Raw genomic sequence first — 15,141 nt, forward strand, 5'->3', positions numbered from 1 at the left:
ACACGTGTTGCTGCACTATTTGTTCAAATATACGCCGTGTAAAGGTTTCTATTTACCGCAGCATTGATGCTAGCTTTGTTAGCCTGTCTAAGGGTTTTTTTTTTGTATTGTCTGTTAGCATTACGCTATCGGCCTTCTGTAAGATAACATATTTTGGTCAAACCTGTTTCATAGTGAGCTAGTGCTGAAAAACTCACCTATTCACATGTTTGCGGTCTTTCTGTAGCACGCAGTTGCCACAAGATTGTGCCAAAGCCCTCTTTAATAGGAAAGTAGCAATTGGTGGCAGGGAAGTCTGTTGAAGTGATGCATCTCCACTGAGGGGTTAACATCTTTTTGCAAAGGAAGAGTTAAGTTTAGAGTCTCCCGCTGATGTGCAATTTGGTTTTCCTTTTTTAAAAAAATCAAATTATATGTAAACCGTTTATTTATTCATCTTAAGGGTGATGTAAGATGAGTTTGAAATTATATTAACTGCTTTGCGATTGTGGTATTAAACTATTGTAGGCCCTTCACTGACTCTTTCCCCTATTTATTTGAATGATGGTCGTCTCCTCTTTACTACACTGGCTGCTGTCAGAAAGTATTTTGTAAATACTAGTATTTAGTATTTTATAAATACAACTTGAATGTAGCCTATTTCAACCATATTTAACTTTTTAGGACTCTTGATATGTTGTGATTTTTGGAAGTTTGCCCCCTACTGGTGTTTTTGAATGGCAGGATTACAGTGAAACGTCAGAAAGAGCAGAAAGTCTCAAATCTCAAACTGGAATTTTAATAGAAAAATGAAAGACAAGGACAGATAATAATAATGAAAGTGTGTGTGGGGGGGGCGGTCAGTATCTTTTCATTAATTACACTAGATTCACAACACACAGATATTTCATGATTATTATTTTCATGTTGTAGCCTACAGAGGGCAGCACACTGTACTCGTGGTTCGCACCACCGGTTCACACCTCAGACGCGGGTACGTATCCGGGCTCCGGCCTCCCTGTGTGGAATTTGCATGTTCTCCCCATACTTGCGTGGGTTTTCTCCTCGTACTCCCACATTTCACGAAGCCGCATGTTAGGTTTAATGAAGAACTGTAGGTGTGAATGTTGGTGGCACATCCCATCACTGACATCATTTGATTTGTGTGCGTGGCTGTGTTTTTTTTTTTTTTCCCCCAACGGCAGCTGCATTCAAGTGCGTGTGCGGTAAGTGGATCTCTTTTAGTGTGTAACCGGCTCTTTCTTGGCTGGAACCCGTGGAATCTATACAGTCTAGACACCAGATCGCCTCCAATGATCCCCCTGGGTCCTGAAGATTGTGTATATGGATGTATGTGTGTGTTTTTGATATGCGTTCGCACCCATGCAGTAGGCGCCTCAGAGTAATGCTCGTACACGCCAGCTGTTGGGAGGTTTGGGGGCTGGGGGCCACTCACAGATTACCAAGTGTTTGCCCCCCTCTCACCAAATCTTGTCCACCTGGACGGATGTCAGACACTTACTGGCGACCTCTTAAAACAGGTGCGCCTGTTTGTAAATCGTCAGTGTCTTTCAAAGCAGCAGAATGCCAGCTATGTGGTGGGGACAAATGCTGGATTGATGGCGTTTTCCCTCCATTAATCAGCACATGATGACATCACATTTCCCCCCCCAGACATGTAATTTGAAGAATTTGCAAAGAGATTTGGAAAATGTTTGCTACAGTGGAACCGCAATCCATTGCGAAACGCTGGGCAACCAACAATTTGTTGGTATTATGAAACGAATGTGCCCATTGGAAATTAAATGGAACTACAAGTGAAACCCTTGCAGTCATTGAACGTTTATTTGTACGGATGAAGTTTAAAGTAGCATTGTAACATTCTTAAGCATTTTAAAAGGTTGATGAGAAGTTTACCATTAAGTCACATGTTTAAATCGCAAGTACTTAACTTTCAAGTCACCACCAAGTCCTAAGTCAATTTATCTTGGGTAGATCAAGCCACACGAGTAATCAAGTCAGTCAAGTGATATTAATAGCCAATTTTCCAACCTGTATGAATAACATGAACATGTTCAAAATTTCCTTGCGACAAGAGAAACTGTTTGCGACCACAATAAACCCTAACGAAAAATCAACATTCACTGTGTTCTCACAAACATTTTGCGCTCAATACGATATGAACTTCTTCAGCCTAAAACAGTAAAAAAAAAAAAAACGTCCTATGCCACATTTTTTTTAATAAATCCTTTTATCGCAAGATAATTTGGATTGGAAGTGAGCAGGATGCCTTTTTTCAAGCTACTTTCGTTGCTCAGAAATGGCCATGATATCTAACAGCCTTTTATCATTAATATTAAAAGAATGTTCAATATCATCGCTGTCCTGTGAAAAATAACTTATGTCCAATTTTGGAATTTTTTAAAACATTTTTACACTAATGACATGTCTGTAACGGGGAAACACTATTCACGTAAAAATAAGAAAATTTAAAAAAATGGACATACGTTTTTTTCACAGGACAGCGACGATATGTAAATAAGTATTGCTCCGATTTGGTTGTTATTCTTAGATAGATCTCCTTAATTTGGTAAGGAAAACAACTGTCCTGATTGGTAGCTGTCGACGTGTGTGTGTCTTGTGGCCACCATGTCAGCGAGCGGAGCGGGCCTAGTCGCCCTGGAAGAAAAATTTTCCTCCTTAATTTATTTCTTTTTTTTTTTCTCCTCCATAGTGATGCTACTGGAATTTAACCCCGACAATGATTGCACTCCATAATAGCATATCTATTCAGTTAGCTCTTGGTAAACGGGTTACAAACTATACCAAGGTCTCGAGTCTTGTGTGACTTGAAAATTAGTTTTTTTTATGTCGGACTACATGGGCGTTTGACTTTCTATTGTATTCTCTCCCCTATGAGCCTTGTGTTCACTGGAGGAGGTAACACAGTTACGCAATCAAAACATTGTTTTTGTACGGGTTAACTTGTTAACCGTTACATTTTTCTGTCAGGCGTCAGTGTATGAGAGATGTGTTAATATGTGCTGGGCCTGCTTGTAGCGGGGGAACCAAAACAAACACACTTGTTTTTTAATACACACTCTCAATTGCCCACACCATGAATGGCGGCTTTCTGTGAGTCAGCGATGTGATTGACTGGCGGTCAGCCCAGTTGGTACCTGCTCGCTAGCAAGCGGAATTCTCAACAAGATAAGAAGAGCTAAAGTGGGGTACACATGTACCGATAATCGGGCCTAATTTGAGCATTTTTCGCATGGGCTGTAGAAAATATCCTGCCGACAATTGATTTTTCACATTTTAGTCGATTATTAATTTTCTAACCATTTTTTTGTATGAGAGTTCCCACGTAAGAAAGTAATGCTATTACAATGTGTACTGTACTCAAGCCGTCCAACACATTCGACCAGTCACAACCACATCTCCTTGACAATCATGTTGCTATGAAGCAGATGTTGTGGTCCCAAGACTGATCTGTGAGAGATGCAACAGGGCAATCAGAAAATACATAGACAATTAAAGAATAGTAATAGAAGAAATTGAATTTTTACTTTTCTTTAAGCTGGTAGGTCAGTTGAGAACCATTTGGACCTGGCCGGAAGAAGTTAAGCTAACTGCTAGCTTATCTGACAACCACATTATTGTCTTCTATTTGCGATAGTGACACTTTTAGGTCAGTTACTAACTGGCTATAGTTTAAGGCGCTTTTCCATTTCAGGTTCCAGAAAAGAATAATTTACCGTTGGGTGAAATTTTGAAGTTTGTGATAAACGTTTTAGCTAGCGGCTCACACCTCGCCGCCTACATTCACTTGAATGAGAGCATGCTCTCCATTCAAATGAATGAGAGTTCGCTCTTTACATATCGGACTGATGAATGTGACGTCAATTTTTTTTCCTGATAATGATAATTCTCGAGCATTGCTACTTAAAACAATAAACGGGAATGTGCAGTGGAGTTCCTTGCTGCATCACTTAAAGAAAGGCCGACATCTGTCAGCCAATCAGATGACGGTGATGTCACAGCCCTCCTTGGCATGCGTTCTAGAACCAGTTCAGAAGAGAATCTGAGAAACGGTTCCATTGTAACCAGACTGTCTCGAAATAGTGTCATGGAAAGTGATCGCACAGGGCGGAACCAGGCTGTGCCTGAGATGAACCGGTACAATGGAAAAGGGGCTTTCGTTTTATGGCACAATCGCAGCGGTGGAAAAAAATTACTCTTGACACACTCCACACCACGGGATAATGTCACGATAATGTTTTTGAGAGATTTGATAATCGGACCTTCCAATTTGCATGCGTGTTATGGTATGCTATGCTTTTGTCAATCCTGCATTCCACCGCGGCTTGCGGTTCTTGTTGTCGTAGGACTGTCATTATAAAAAGATGTCAACATGCGCTTAGTTTTCCTGTGATTCATTTGCATGTTGCGCCAGAGGTGTGTTGAGCAACAAATAAAAAACCTGGAACAAAGTGGTGGAGTTGCATCTGCATTGATCTCGCTCATATCTGGTGCACTCTCCTCTCTTTCTCCCATTTATTTTTGTCTCCTAATATACGCTTTGTTATTTTGCAGTTTTTCCAGACCAAATTTGTGAGGATTAAAAAACGTTGTTTTTTTTTTTTCATGACATGCATTGTTTTGTTCAAAACAATTGAGGATGTAGGCATGTTGGTTTCTCACAAACACCAGAGTCTTACCAACATCTGTACGGCACGGCTTGTGTTGGAGCCTCTGACCTTGTGATTAGAGCTGTTTGTTTGCTATTTATTCATATTCTTCCCTTCTTTTTTTTTTTTTTTTTTTAAATACCGATTCCTGATTGTCTTGTGGCCACCCGCCTACTTTCCGCTCCATATGGTTTCCACATTTCGCTAGAAAAACGAGCGGTCATCACCGCTGCATATCAACATCGATGCAACTTTTCTTAGTGTAAGGATTCGTCCTCTTTGTTCCTGGGTTGACCACGTTTTTTTTTTTAAGTCTCCACATAAAGATTCTGAGTCTGTGAGACAGGTTTTGTTTTGTACAACCCTCCAACTCACACAAATGCATTGCTTTTCTGTTTTCTCTTTTTACACCGGCACTCGACTCTCCTGGAATAGAAAATACGCTGCTTGTGCCAACAATATGAGTCAAATTGAGTAATACAACTGAATACGACTTGATTACAACCTTCAACACGCTTAAGGCTGGTTTGCTTGTTCTTGGCCCTTTTATCCGGGCCTTCGAGAAAATGAGCAACGTTTCTGATTAATCACCTGGTTCTTGTCGCCCTATTTAAAATGTCTTCCAAAAAGCTCGTCTGGTTTTAACTAGCCCAGTTTCATGTGCACTGGCGATTGCCGCAATGGTGAACTGACAGTCAATAAGTCACCACACATGAGAGGGAGTGTGGCTGGAGAGAGCCGGTGACTGGCTGATCGAATACATACCAGTGTGCGTTAAGAAATGCATTTCATTAGAAAGCGCGTGATCACATCGACTATATTAGTAGCCCATTAATAGTGCAGACGGATGCTAAAGGACTTGAACCGGCGCTGCTTAACTATCTGATTTTTGTGGCATTATGTGCAACCCAACATTTCTTCAGAGGGCCATAAGTAAACACACACACCATATAAATACATGGTACATGTGTTAGATTCCGATATGGTGGTACCTTAAATTACAAGTGAAAGTAGCCAAACAAAAAAGCACCATGATTGAGCGACAGAATCTTTGAAACGTTGTGTGTGGTGGTGTTGACATTTTTGGAGCACATCACACACAGTACTACTACTACCAAAACTGTTAAATGCCAGATTTAGTTTTTTTAATCTGTCAGCGTTGTGTACCAGATTAACAATATTTTAAGATTTGGGAAAAAAAACCTTTGTGGGTACCAGGTCTAAAGGGGATCGCCACAGGTGAAGGTGGTAATGTAGATTATTCGATAACGAGAGAGTTTGGCCTTTCGGCTCGGACCTGGATAAGTCACGCCACCCTTTCCCATTTTATTTCTTCATCTTTTCCTTTATGTTTCATGGTATTTATAGTTAACAATAAAGTGCTATTAGTCTTTTTTTTTTTTTAAACCCTTAAAAACATGACCCCCCCCAAAAAAATTCAGGAAAAAATTAATGGCAGTACAAGTTATATCATTGGAGAAAATTGTTTCAAAATACGACTAAATTTGGTTATGAGCTTGGTCACAGAACAAATGAAACTTATAAGTCAAGGTAGCGCTGTATTTCACTACTCTTCTTGCAAATATTCAGTGTATCTTAGAATCATGGCACGACCAGCACGGCTTCGCCTCTTTCCCTTGCTCCTCTGTAATTAGGTTTGCTCAGCTTATAGGGCAATAAATCTTGTTTCCCGACGGACAGGATCTACGCCAAGTGCCGTCTGCCATACGTTTCCAGCACCGTGAGACGGTGTAATTGTGTATTTATGCATGCCCTTGTCAGTGGAGCGGGGTATAACTGTGTATTACTGATTTGTCATGCACCAAACCAAAGAAGACTTTCATAGAGCGTACCTTTATATCAAGCCTGACATTTGTTTCATTTTTATCGCGGCACATAAAAAAAAAAAAAAAAAAATGAAGGCAATGCCCAGTCGGTAATTGATAGTTGGGGAATGAAATATGGCTGCTCGAGAGTCAGCTTGTATTTATTCACTTGCGTATACATGATAGCCCCGCGGTGACTCTTAGAAGAACACCAAGATGGCTGCTCATTATCGATGTGATTTTATTTTCTTGATTCATCGTTTCTTAAAATGGTACCGTCACATTCCTTGTGTTTTGCACTTAACAGTGAAACATTGAATGCAGTACTTGGACAGTCATTTTTTTAAAGTTACGAGCCGTCGCTAGGTACATGTGGTTGCTTTGCGTTCCAAGCAAAAAAATTCGAGTTAAAAGAGTGAAGTGGAGTAAAAAAAATATATATATAAAAAGGGGCAATTAAGGTACTGTAACGCCACGCCCATTAAAGGCGCACACACACGCACACACACACCCCAGCCATCCCCCCCCTGCCATCTGTTAAGCCGCGTATCCAAGCGAGCCCAGTGAATGGCACCGTTGCTCCACAAGAACAGCAAACATCTGCACTGGGCATGCCGTAATGCGTTTACATTTTTCACTCGCTCTGCACTGCATCACGCGCACGCTTCGTTGCTCTGATTGCCGCCAATATGCTCGTCCGAAGGTTTATCCAAATGCGTCCAGAGGCATTTCTGTCAGTCTGCAGTCTGTTGAAAAGGCACCTTGGAAAATGGAAAATGAACTGAGCAGTCCCAGACCCGTTTTAGCACAGCTCTGGTGTTGCCAGGCTTAACATGTGGAAGGAAGAGTTTTAGCTCTCATACCAAATACAGTCACCATTGGAGGGCTATGATCTTCTCAGTCACTAAAGATCAATTTGGGGCCAGTTTGGCAGTGACTTCCATCGCTGAAATTTAAAACGACTTTTTGAATGAATTGTGTTTATCCCTCCATTAGGGGCTTTATACCTTTTTACGTCCTTAGCGTCAGAAAAGTTTCCGAAAGCGGTAGGCCCGTAGTTTGATGTACGTCAGCTCACCGTGCGACGCACTAGCTTGATTATAAATCACATTATTCCCCCTATGATCTCACTTGCAAACAATGTTCTTCATGTTCCTCCATCTGCAACCATTTTTTCCCCCCCCTTTTTCCACCTTGGTTTTATTGCCCCATTTTACTTCATCCTCTCATCTCCCCCAAGCCTATATAGCACTGTGGTAAATTAATGGGCTGTAAGAGAAGGCTTGCTTATACAAAATATTTGTGCGTGTGTTTTTTTTTTTTGTTTTTTTTTTTAGGCGAGGTGGTGTTAGTGTAAAAGAGGAATACAAACGTTTGCCGTACAGGCACTGCAAGAGTGACGTAGGGCCCGGTGACTAAATATCAAGGCTTGATATCGTATCTTGGCTACAAACACTGAGGAGCTAAGACAAGTAAGTTTAGAACAGGCAAGTTTGGAATATAGAGTAAAAATTAGATGCTCTACCAAAGTGGAGATGAACCCGTTTCCTCTTTTCATTTTTTTCTTGTCTTTTTCTTCTTTGTCCTCTGTGCTGCACATAAAACTGTTATATTTTAAGAAACATCTGGTTAATGTTGTCCGCTCCTTCAGATACAAACTTGACAGTTTTTGCAGCATCAGCGATTTTTGGTGACTCTTGAATTGGGTCCCTTTTGTTTTTACCCACGATAATGTATGTAGAGTATTTGTTGTGCCTAGCCTTAATTCAAAAAAAGGGGGGAAAAAAAAAGAGGAAAGTTCTTTAGTTCTTGATATTGGATATCTTAGACTGTACAGTACAACAAAAGTAAGTTGTAGCTTGGTAATATTTTTAGAATGTAGTATTCTACTGATATTTTTAGAAAGTAGTATTCTACTGAATGTCACCCCATTAGTCGAGTAATCAGAGACAAAAAGTATTTTGTTTGTTTAATAACGTAAATAAAATTGCACCGGGGGTATTATGAATGCTAAGGATGGGTATGTTCAAGCCAGTTCTGCTTTGTTTTAGACACATTGGACTTGATCATGTTTAGGTTCCACATAACCTCAACATGGAGACATTCTCTGTCTTGTACAAGCTGTTCCATCCTGGCTTAATTTATTTCTACTCAGAGTGATATGTGTATGTTTGCAGTAACGGTACGGACCCTGCGACGCTTCGAGTCAACCTTTTTTGTAATCGGATTATTTGAGCCATTCGATTATTTCGACTGCAAAGTCAAATGCTCCAAAAGACATACAATTTGGAATTCAGCCAATATTTTTTTTGACAAATTCACCTTGTGGGACAATGTCATCAACCTTGAGCTAATTGAGAATCTATTGGATCAACACCAAATTTGCTTTGCATTGCAGTAGACTGACATACAATATCCACTAGGTAAATTATTTGGTGACCAGCAATACATACGCCATTAGTTGACTGTAAAGTGCAAGTTTAAGTGCATTTCAAGCATGTCATGGGTAAGGCTATTAAAAAAAAGTCTCTCTCGTAGATTTTCACCTATGGCGTATCCCCCACGATAAATGAGGGTTCACTGTAATCAGTCACATTTGCGTTCCACTTTGGTAGTCCCAACAATTAGCGTAGATGATTTTGCATGCTTAATTATTGCTTTTAATGTTTATATTTCAGATATTTGGGTAGATCAAGCACATTTGTGCGAGTGCAACCTTGAATTATGGAGTGTTTGGATGAGAGACAGCTGAGGCAGGACAGAAGAAAGAGATTAAACATGTGTTGCGAGTGCTCGGCTCCTGCCAAGGATTAGCCCGTCCTTCCTCATATGGTCAAACCACTGCGGCTGTCCCCAAATTCCCTAAGTGACGTGTTTGAAAAGATAAAGTTTCTCTCCTTCCTCAAATACATTTGCGCGAGCAAATAGCGGCTGAACTATTCCTCCTTCTTTAGTTTGCCGCTACTGATTGTCTTTTAATTAAGGACTGAGTTTTGTCCGGCACTGATTCCTTAACCTGTAAACATTCCAGAATGGAGCAAGCGCGCCGGGAAGAAAAGAAGGGGGGGGGGGGGGGGGAAGGAGGAGCTTCTTGTAAGCATCGGATGACTTCAGCAGAAGAAAAACATGAAAGCCCTGTGAAGAATCTCAAGTTTTTGAAAGACAACTCTGGAGCTTTCGCTTCTTGCCTCACTATGAATTTTGTGCTTTTGCGGCTATTGGCTCCCTTAGCTCTGTGTGCGCGCGCATGTGCCGGTAGTGTTTCTCTCTTATTGCGTATGCGTGTTGCTGGAATTGGGAGGGCTCAGCTGATGTCATCGAGTGCAGCGAGCCGATCCTGAAAGAAGAGGCCCTTTGTTGGCAGCCGCAAGCGCTAAGTCGTCCCTGTGCCTCGGCTCCGCACTTGCGCAGGGGGGACAGCAGAGAGAGGAATGGCACCACCGAGACGGCTTGCCTGCCCACTCATCTGACACATTCGCATGTTCCGAGCCAGTTCGCGGACACGTCCCCCGCTCTTTTTGGATCGAATCCTTCATCAAACGGAGCTAACCAGAATCGCAGGAGTTGGGGAAAAACATGGAGACGCTGCTAAAAGAAAGTTTGTAGTCATTTTCTTTTTGTCCCACAAAGTGGACGCGCAACAGGATTAATGATAAATAACAGCAGTGAAGAAAGTCAATACATTTGAAAACCCGTTCTGGATCACTTTTTTTTTTTTTTTTTGGTGCCTTTTTTTATTTTTTATTCTTTTTTTTTCTTTAACATTCTCCTGTTTGGACACATGTAAAAGGCTAGGCAGAAATCTAATTTCAATCAGTGTTTCCAAGCGGGAAGGGAAAGAAAGCAAATGAAAATGTTGGAGATTTGCCTGAAATTGGTGGGGTGTAAATCTAAGAAAGGGCTCTCGTCCTCATCCAGCTGCTACTTGGAAGGTAAGTGCACCGCAAGCTCTTATGCTAGTGATCTTTACTTTGAACATATTGAAGGGAAGAGATGCTTAGAAGTGGGGGCGGGGGGGAGCCAGAGTGGCTCGCAACCACGCAAGGATTTTGGCTTTGTGGAAACTGCGGAATGGGGAGGGGAAACGCAGCTCAGAGGAGGTGAGGGAGGCCAGACACACTGGCTAGCGGCAGAGGGAAGAAGTGGAAAAAGAGAGAATACACGGAAATCTGACTCCCCAGCTGTGTCCCACTTTTACTGTTGTTTAAGAGGAAAGTGCATCTAATCTCTAATCAGCACTCCAAGCCAAATATTCCTGACTATTTTCATAATCCATTTGGAACTTATAGGAGAAGTACGGTCTTTGTTGCCCATGACTTCTCATATTGTGTTCAACACTGGTATCTAAAGTGAGTAATTGATTTAGCCATATCTGATAAAGCATATGAGGAATTTGAGGAAAACCAGGACACACTCCAGTCTTGACATTATGGCTATTGTGAAGGATTTGTTTTGGAAGAAGACCCCAACCGAGCCAAACATTGTGCAACCAAATGATTTAATCACTCAACGCCCCCCCCCCCCCCAACTCCCCCCATGGTGCTGACGGTAAGATGACTCGAAATTTTAAGACCATCTGGATAAAGAACATTCCATTAGGATTTTTACCCAACGTGAACTTCTTCATTCTAGATTGGAAAATTGCAATTAATCGAACAATTGGGATATTCCTATTTCTTTCTATCTCTTAATTTTGGCATCTGACAAAATGTCCTTCACCAAGTAGCCCAAAAAAGTTTATTTTTATTTTTTAATTGATTTGAATTGGTAAAGAGCTTGGAGAATTGCTCAGAAAATGCCAGCATCGTATTGAGATCATATTGAGATCGTACTGTACAGCTTTGCGTTATTGAGATTGCATGGATGTAACTAAATTTTCCATTTTTTTTTTTAATCCTTTCAACAGCAAACTAGTGTAGACTGAAGTAACAGCACCTTTAGATGGGATATAGCCATACTGGTTTTAACGCCTTAACTGATTTTGAAAATTGAGAGACGCATGTATTCACTGCTTTTACTGTCTTTGCTGTACTTGAGATAACCAACATGGCAACGGCACACTTAATCAAATCTGTACCAAGATGAGCTGCGAGAGGCAGCGCGGTACTACTGGCTATCCAGATAGACAGACAAAAAAATCTACAAAGAAGAAGAAATACAGTAAGCTAGGCTAACTGTTAGTTTTCTTATAACGACATTGCATTTCCGTACTCCTGTCATTTTTATTGTGGTAAAAGACTTACTTGTGGAACACGTTACACAAACTCTCAACATAACCATGTTGCTCTTCTAACAATGTCCAGCAATGGTGCAAGGTTGAGCGAGCTTCCTGATTGGCTGTTCAGTTTCACAGCACAATCACAGAGGCCATGGCTCGGCCAAAGTCAGTGTTGACCGCACACATAAGGAATTGGCCATTGCAGTAGCAAGTGGCCACCCTCTTTGTGAAATTTTCTTTGAAAAAAAATTATGGAATTAAAAATCCTCCATAACAAATAAATTCATCAAAACCCAATTGATTAGTAAAGTACATGCCCAAGAACTATTACCCACATTGCGATTGTACTATTTAGGTCAAGTTTTTACGGCAAGAGACGCCATTTGAAACACCACAGTAATTTTGCTGTGTCGACTTGGAGAACCACTCAGAATTTTGACTGAGATGAGGTGGCTATTTTATGAAACCTTTCAGCCAATCGGAGAAGGGCTTTCCCTAGTAGTAGATGAAATGTTGAAAAATAATCAAATCAAAATGTTTCTCTCAAATTTTAAGGCCTGTGTTGACCAGATTTTCTATAGAGACAATATTACACTAAAACGTTCCTGTAAAAGGCATTTTTTTCCCTGACACATAAAGTGCAACTTCTCTGGGTCCCATCATCTGATTTTCAAAATTCTTGGCGCATCGTACTAAGGTTGAGGTGGCCATTCCACCCGGACTCTGCATTTGAAAGATTTAGTCATTTTTGGGACTCTTGTCACATTGCTAATTATAGTATTGAACATGTTTAACATATATGATTGTCTGCTGCAACCATTTTCCACGAAGATTGCGGAAGAAAAATCACTCTTAGTTCACCTCACCATATGATGATCAGTTAAGATAATATTTTAGAGATGTCTAATAATCATCAGGCATGAACTAGGTGGCGCAATGTTCAAATGTGGCCAGATTATCATATTGCAGTAGTGTAGTGCACCACATTTTTCCTCAGTTGTTTCAAGATTTTAATTGATATAATCTCAAATCAATTCAATTCAAAACACTTTATTTGTCCCCAAGAGGCAATTCAAAATGCACAAGAAGTAGCTAAAAGATGAAGTGAAGTGCTAAATGAATATCTAGTTTTGAAAACAGATGCATGTAAAAACTGTTTGGATATTATAACATTTATTTGAAAAGGGGGATTGGTAGCAAAAATACTTGCAGCATCTCAGTGTTTTTCAAAGTGAAGACAATTATCAATTTTGGTATTGAAGCAAGAAACATGAAGTTGATACACATAATTTGCTTTCACGGACCATTTAAAATGATGTGGTCAGCCGGATCTGGTCCCCGAACATTGAGTTTGGCACCTGTGACTTAAGATGTATTTCATGGTTTCCCTCTCATAAACCACGTTTTTGTTTCCAAGTAGTCTGGTCTTTGAAGAGACGCATGTCTTGCATCACCGTGCAAGTATTATGTGCATTTCTATTGCTCAGAGCGGCAGAGTCATGGCCATAAAGCCTTTACAAGCTACACGCACACACTTAATCATCTTGTAGTCATCTCAGTAACGCGGCCAGGACATGCTGTAATTTCTCCCACTGCAGTGACTCTGGAAGGCCCACAGTCATCTTTTTCTGTTTGTTTTTTGCTCCATTTCTTGCTCCTTAATCCACCCGGTTTTCCAGTTTAAAATGGGTTTTTAGTTTGGGTGGGCGTCATCCCGCGCCATGTGTCGGTGAGTTGTCACCCTCTCACAAAGGCCTGTGGTATTTGCGGCACCTTAAGTGGACGTGTGCGACAGAGGCCGCCTACACACTTTCAGTCCAGGCCAAACTCTGGCCATAAGGAATTTTTTGCCTCCTCTAAGTCTGCCCCCTTCTCCCCGCAGTGCTCATTTATCACTTGATGGATCTCTACGTTGAAGAAGCATTTCACTTTTTTACTGCCTTTTGGTTTGCATGTCCGGCTGTCCATTTGTTGGCTGGAAGCTTGAGAGACAAACACAGCTCAATTTCCCCTTCCAAGTGATCCCTTGGAGTTTAATGCATTTTCCCAGCCTTCTCTGCCACACCTTCATCTACTCCCGGAAGGATTCTTTTGGAATCGTCTGCAGCTCGGTCGTCACGACCATCTTGATCTCGAAACCTTGATGACCTCCCTGAGCTCAGGAAAGAGGGGAAAAATAGCTCTAGTGTTTAGGTAGGTAACTCCAGCATGACCATATACTTCTTGTCCAGGAACTGTCAGATGCTCAGGACATTGTGAGCAGGCGTGTTGTGGTAAGGCAACCTCGAGTTGTAATGCCACAACATCTGAAGCAAACATCTCAGGATCTCTTTTTAGACGTGCTGTTTGATCATATGGCCCACATTCAAGGGGAAAAGCCGTAGACAACTAATCGACAATCAACAAATTAATCGACAGCTATTTTGATAATCATTTAGAGATGTTTTTTTAACGTAAAATTGGCCAGGTCCTCACAATTTCAGATTCTTTGTTGCGTTAACAGTATTCAACAGTAAATATTCTAAGATTACTGTAGTCCTCCTTGAAAGCAGATGATTCTTGTTTAATCAAAACTTTAGTCCAGTCAGAGTTCGGATTAAAATTGATCAGTTTTCATGGGGACAAAATATTGCTTAGGACTTTTGTGTTCATGCATCACACTATCGATCGGACCGAATTATACGGTCATGGACAGATTGACCAAATATACCCAAAATAGTTGTATAAGAAGCAGCCGTAGCGATTTCAACAAAACATAGCTCCGTCCATTCCTGCTTTAAACGTTAGCGTTATTTTGCATATTTATCCCGTTTGCGTTATTTTGCATATTTATCCCGTTTGCGCTGTTACATTGAGTTAAAACTTCCTAATGGAGCTGCAACTGTACCAGTTTAGTCTTGCGTCTGCCATGTCTTCCGCTCGCTGTGCTTCTACGAGCTTCTGGGAACGACAGAAACGCATATACTGACGTCACAGAAATGCGTGGTGAAGACCGTTCATTCCGAAAAATTCGGAATAAGTGTTTTGATGTGCGCCGCGTCATTTGGAATAAAATCTTGATCGCAATGGGCATGATCGGGTCGGAATATTCAGAATAGGGTGTGTACGTGAAGCATTTTTATCCCGATCAGGTTTTTAATCCGAATAAATGTGTCCATGTAAATGTAGCCAGTGGGAAACATCTGCTTTTACCTTTAATCTCATCTCATCTACAGTATGTCTTTAGCTAGCTTCCTGACATCTGAAACTTGTAAACAGTATAACATTTAGTTGTCTTGGTCTAGTTGGTAGTGCCCTTATCCTGCATGCTTAGTCAGTTTTCTTTATCATTATGCTTTCCCTCTTCGAGTCAAGGTGGTCATATTTGAACAGAAACTTTTTTGGAGTAAGAAACTTGCCGTTTTTCTCACAACTGTGCCCCAATTTT

The 15,141-nt window shown here is 40.9% G+C and overlaps 1 protein-coding gene across 5 annotated transcripts in view; it reads left to right on the plus strand.

Annotated features, from left to right (window-relative positions):
- abl1 (abl oncogene 1, non-receptor tyrosine kinase) overlaps positions 1-15,141 on the plus strand; it is a 45,441-nt gene that overhangs the window by 5,444 nt on the left and 24,856 nt on the right. Inside the window, exon 1 of one of the 5 annotated variants that reach the window (XM_086053141.1) lies at positions 9,701-10,428. The exons of the other annotated variants lie outside the window; for them this stretch is intronic. Coding sequence (XP_085909267.1) covers positions 10,344-10,428 — 85 coding nt within the window. The 5' untranslated portion in view covers positions 9,701-10,343. Of the gene's footprint in view, positions 1-9,700; positions 10,429-15,141 lie in introns of those variants that run through there. 5 annotated transcript variants of the gene reach the window in all.

This window comes from Filicampus tigris, chromosome 15 (genome assembly GCF_054856515.1).
Source record: "Filicampus tigris isolate MCC_2025a chromosome 15, RoL_Ftig_1.0, whole genome shotgun sequence".
Taxonomy (NCBI): domain Eukaryota; kingdom Metazoa; phylum Chordata; class Actinopteri; order Syngnathiformes; family Syngnathidae; genus Filicampus; species Filicampus tigris.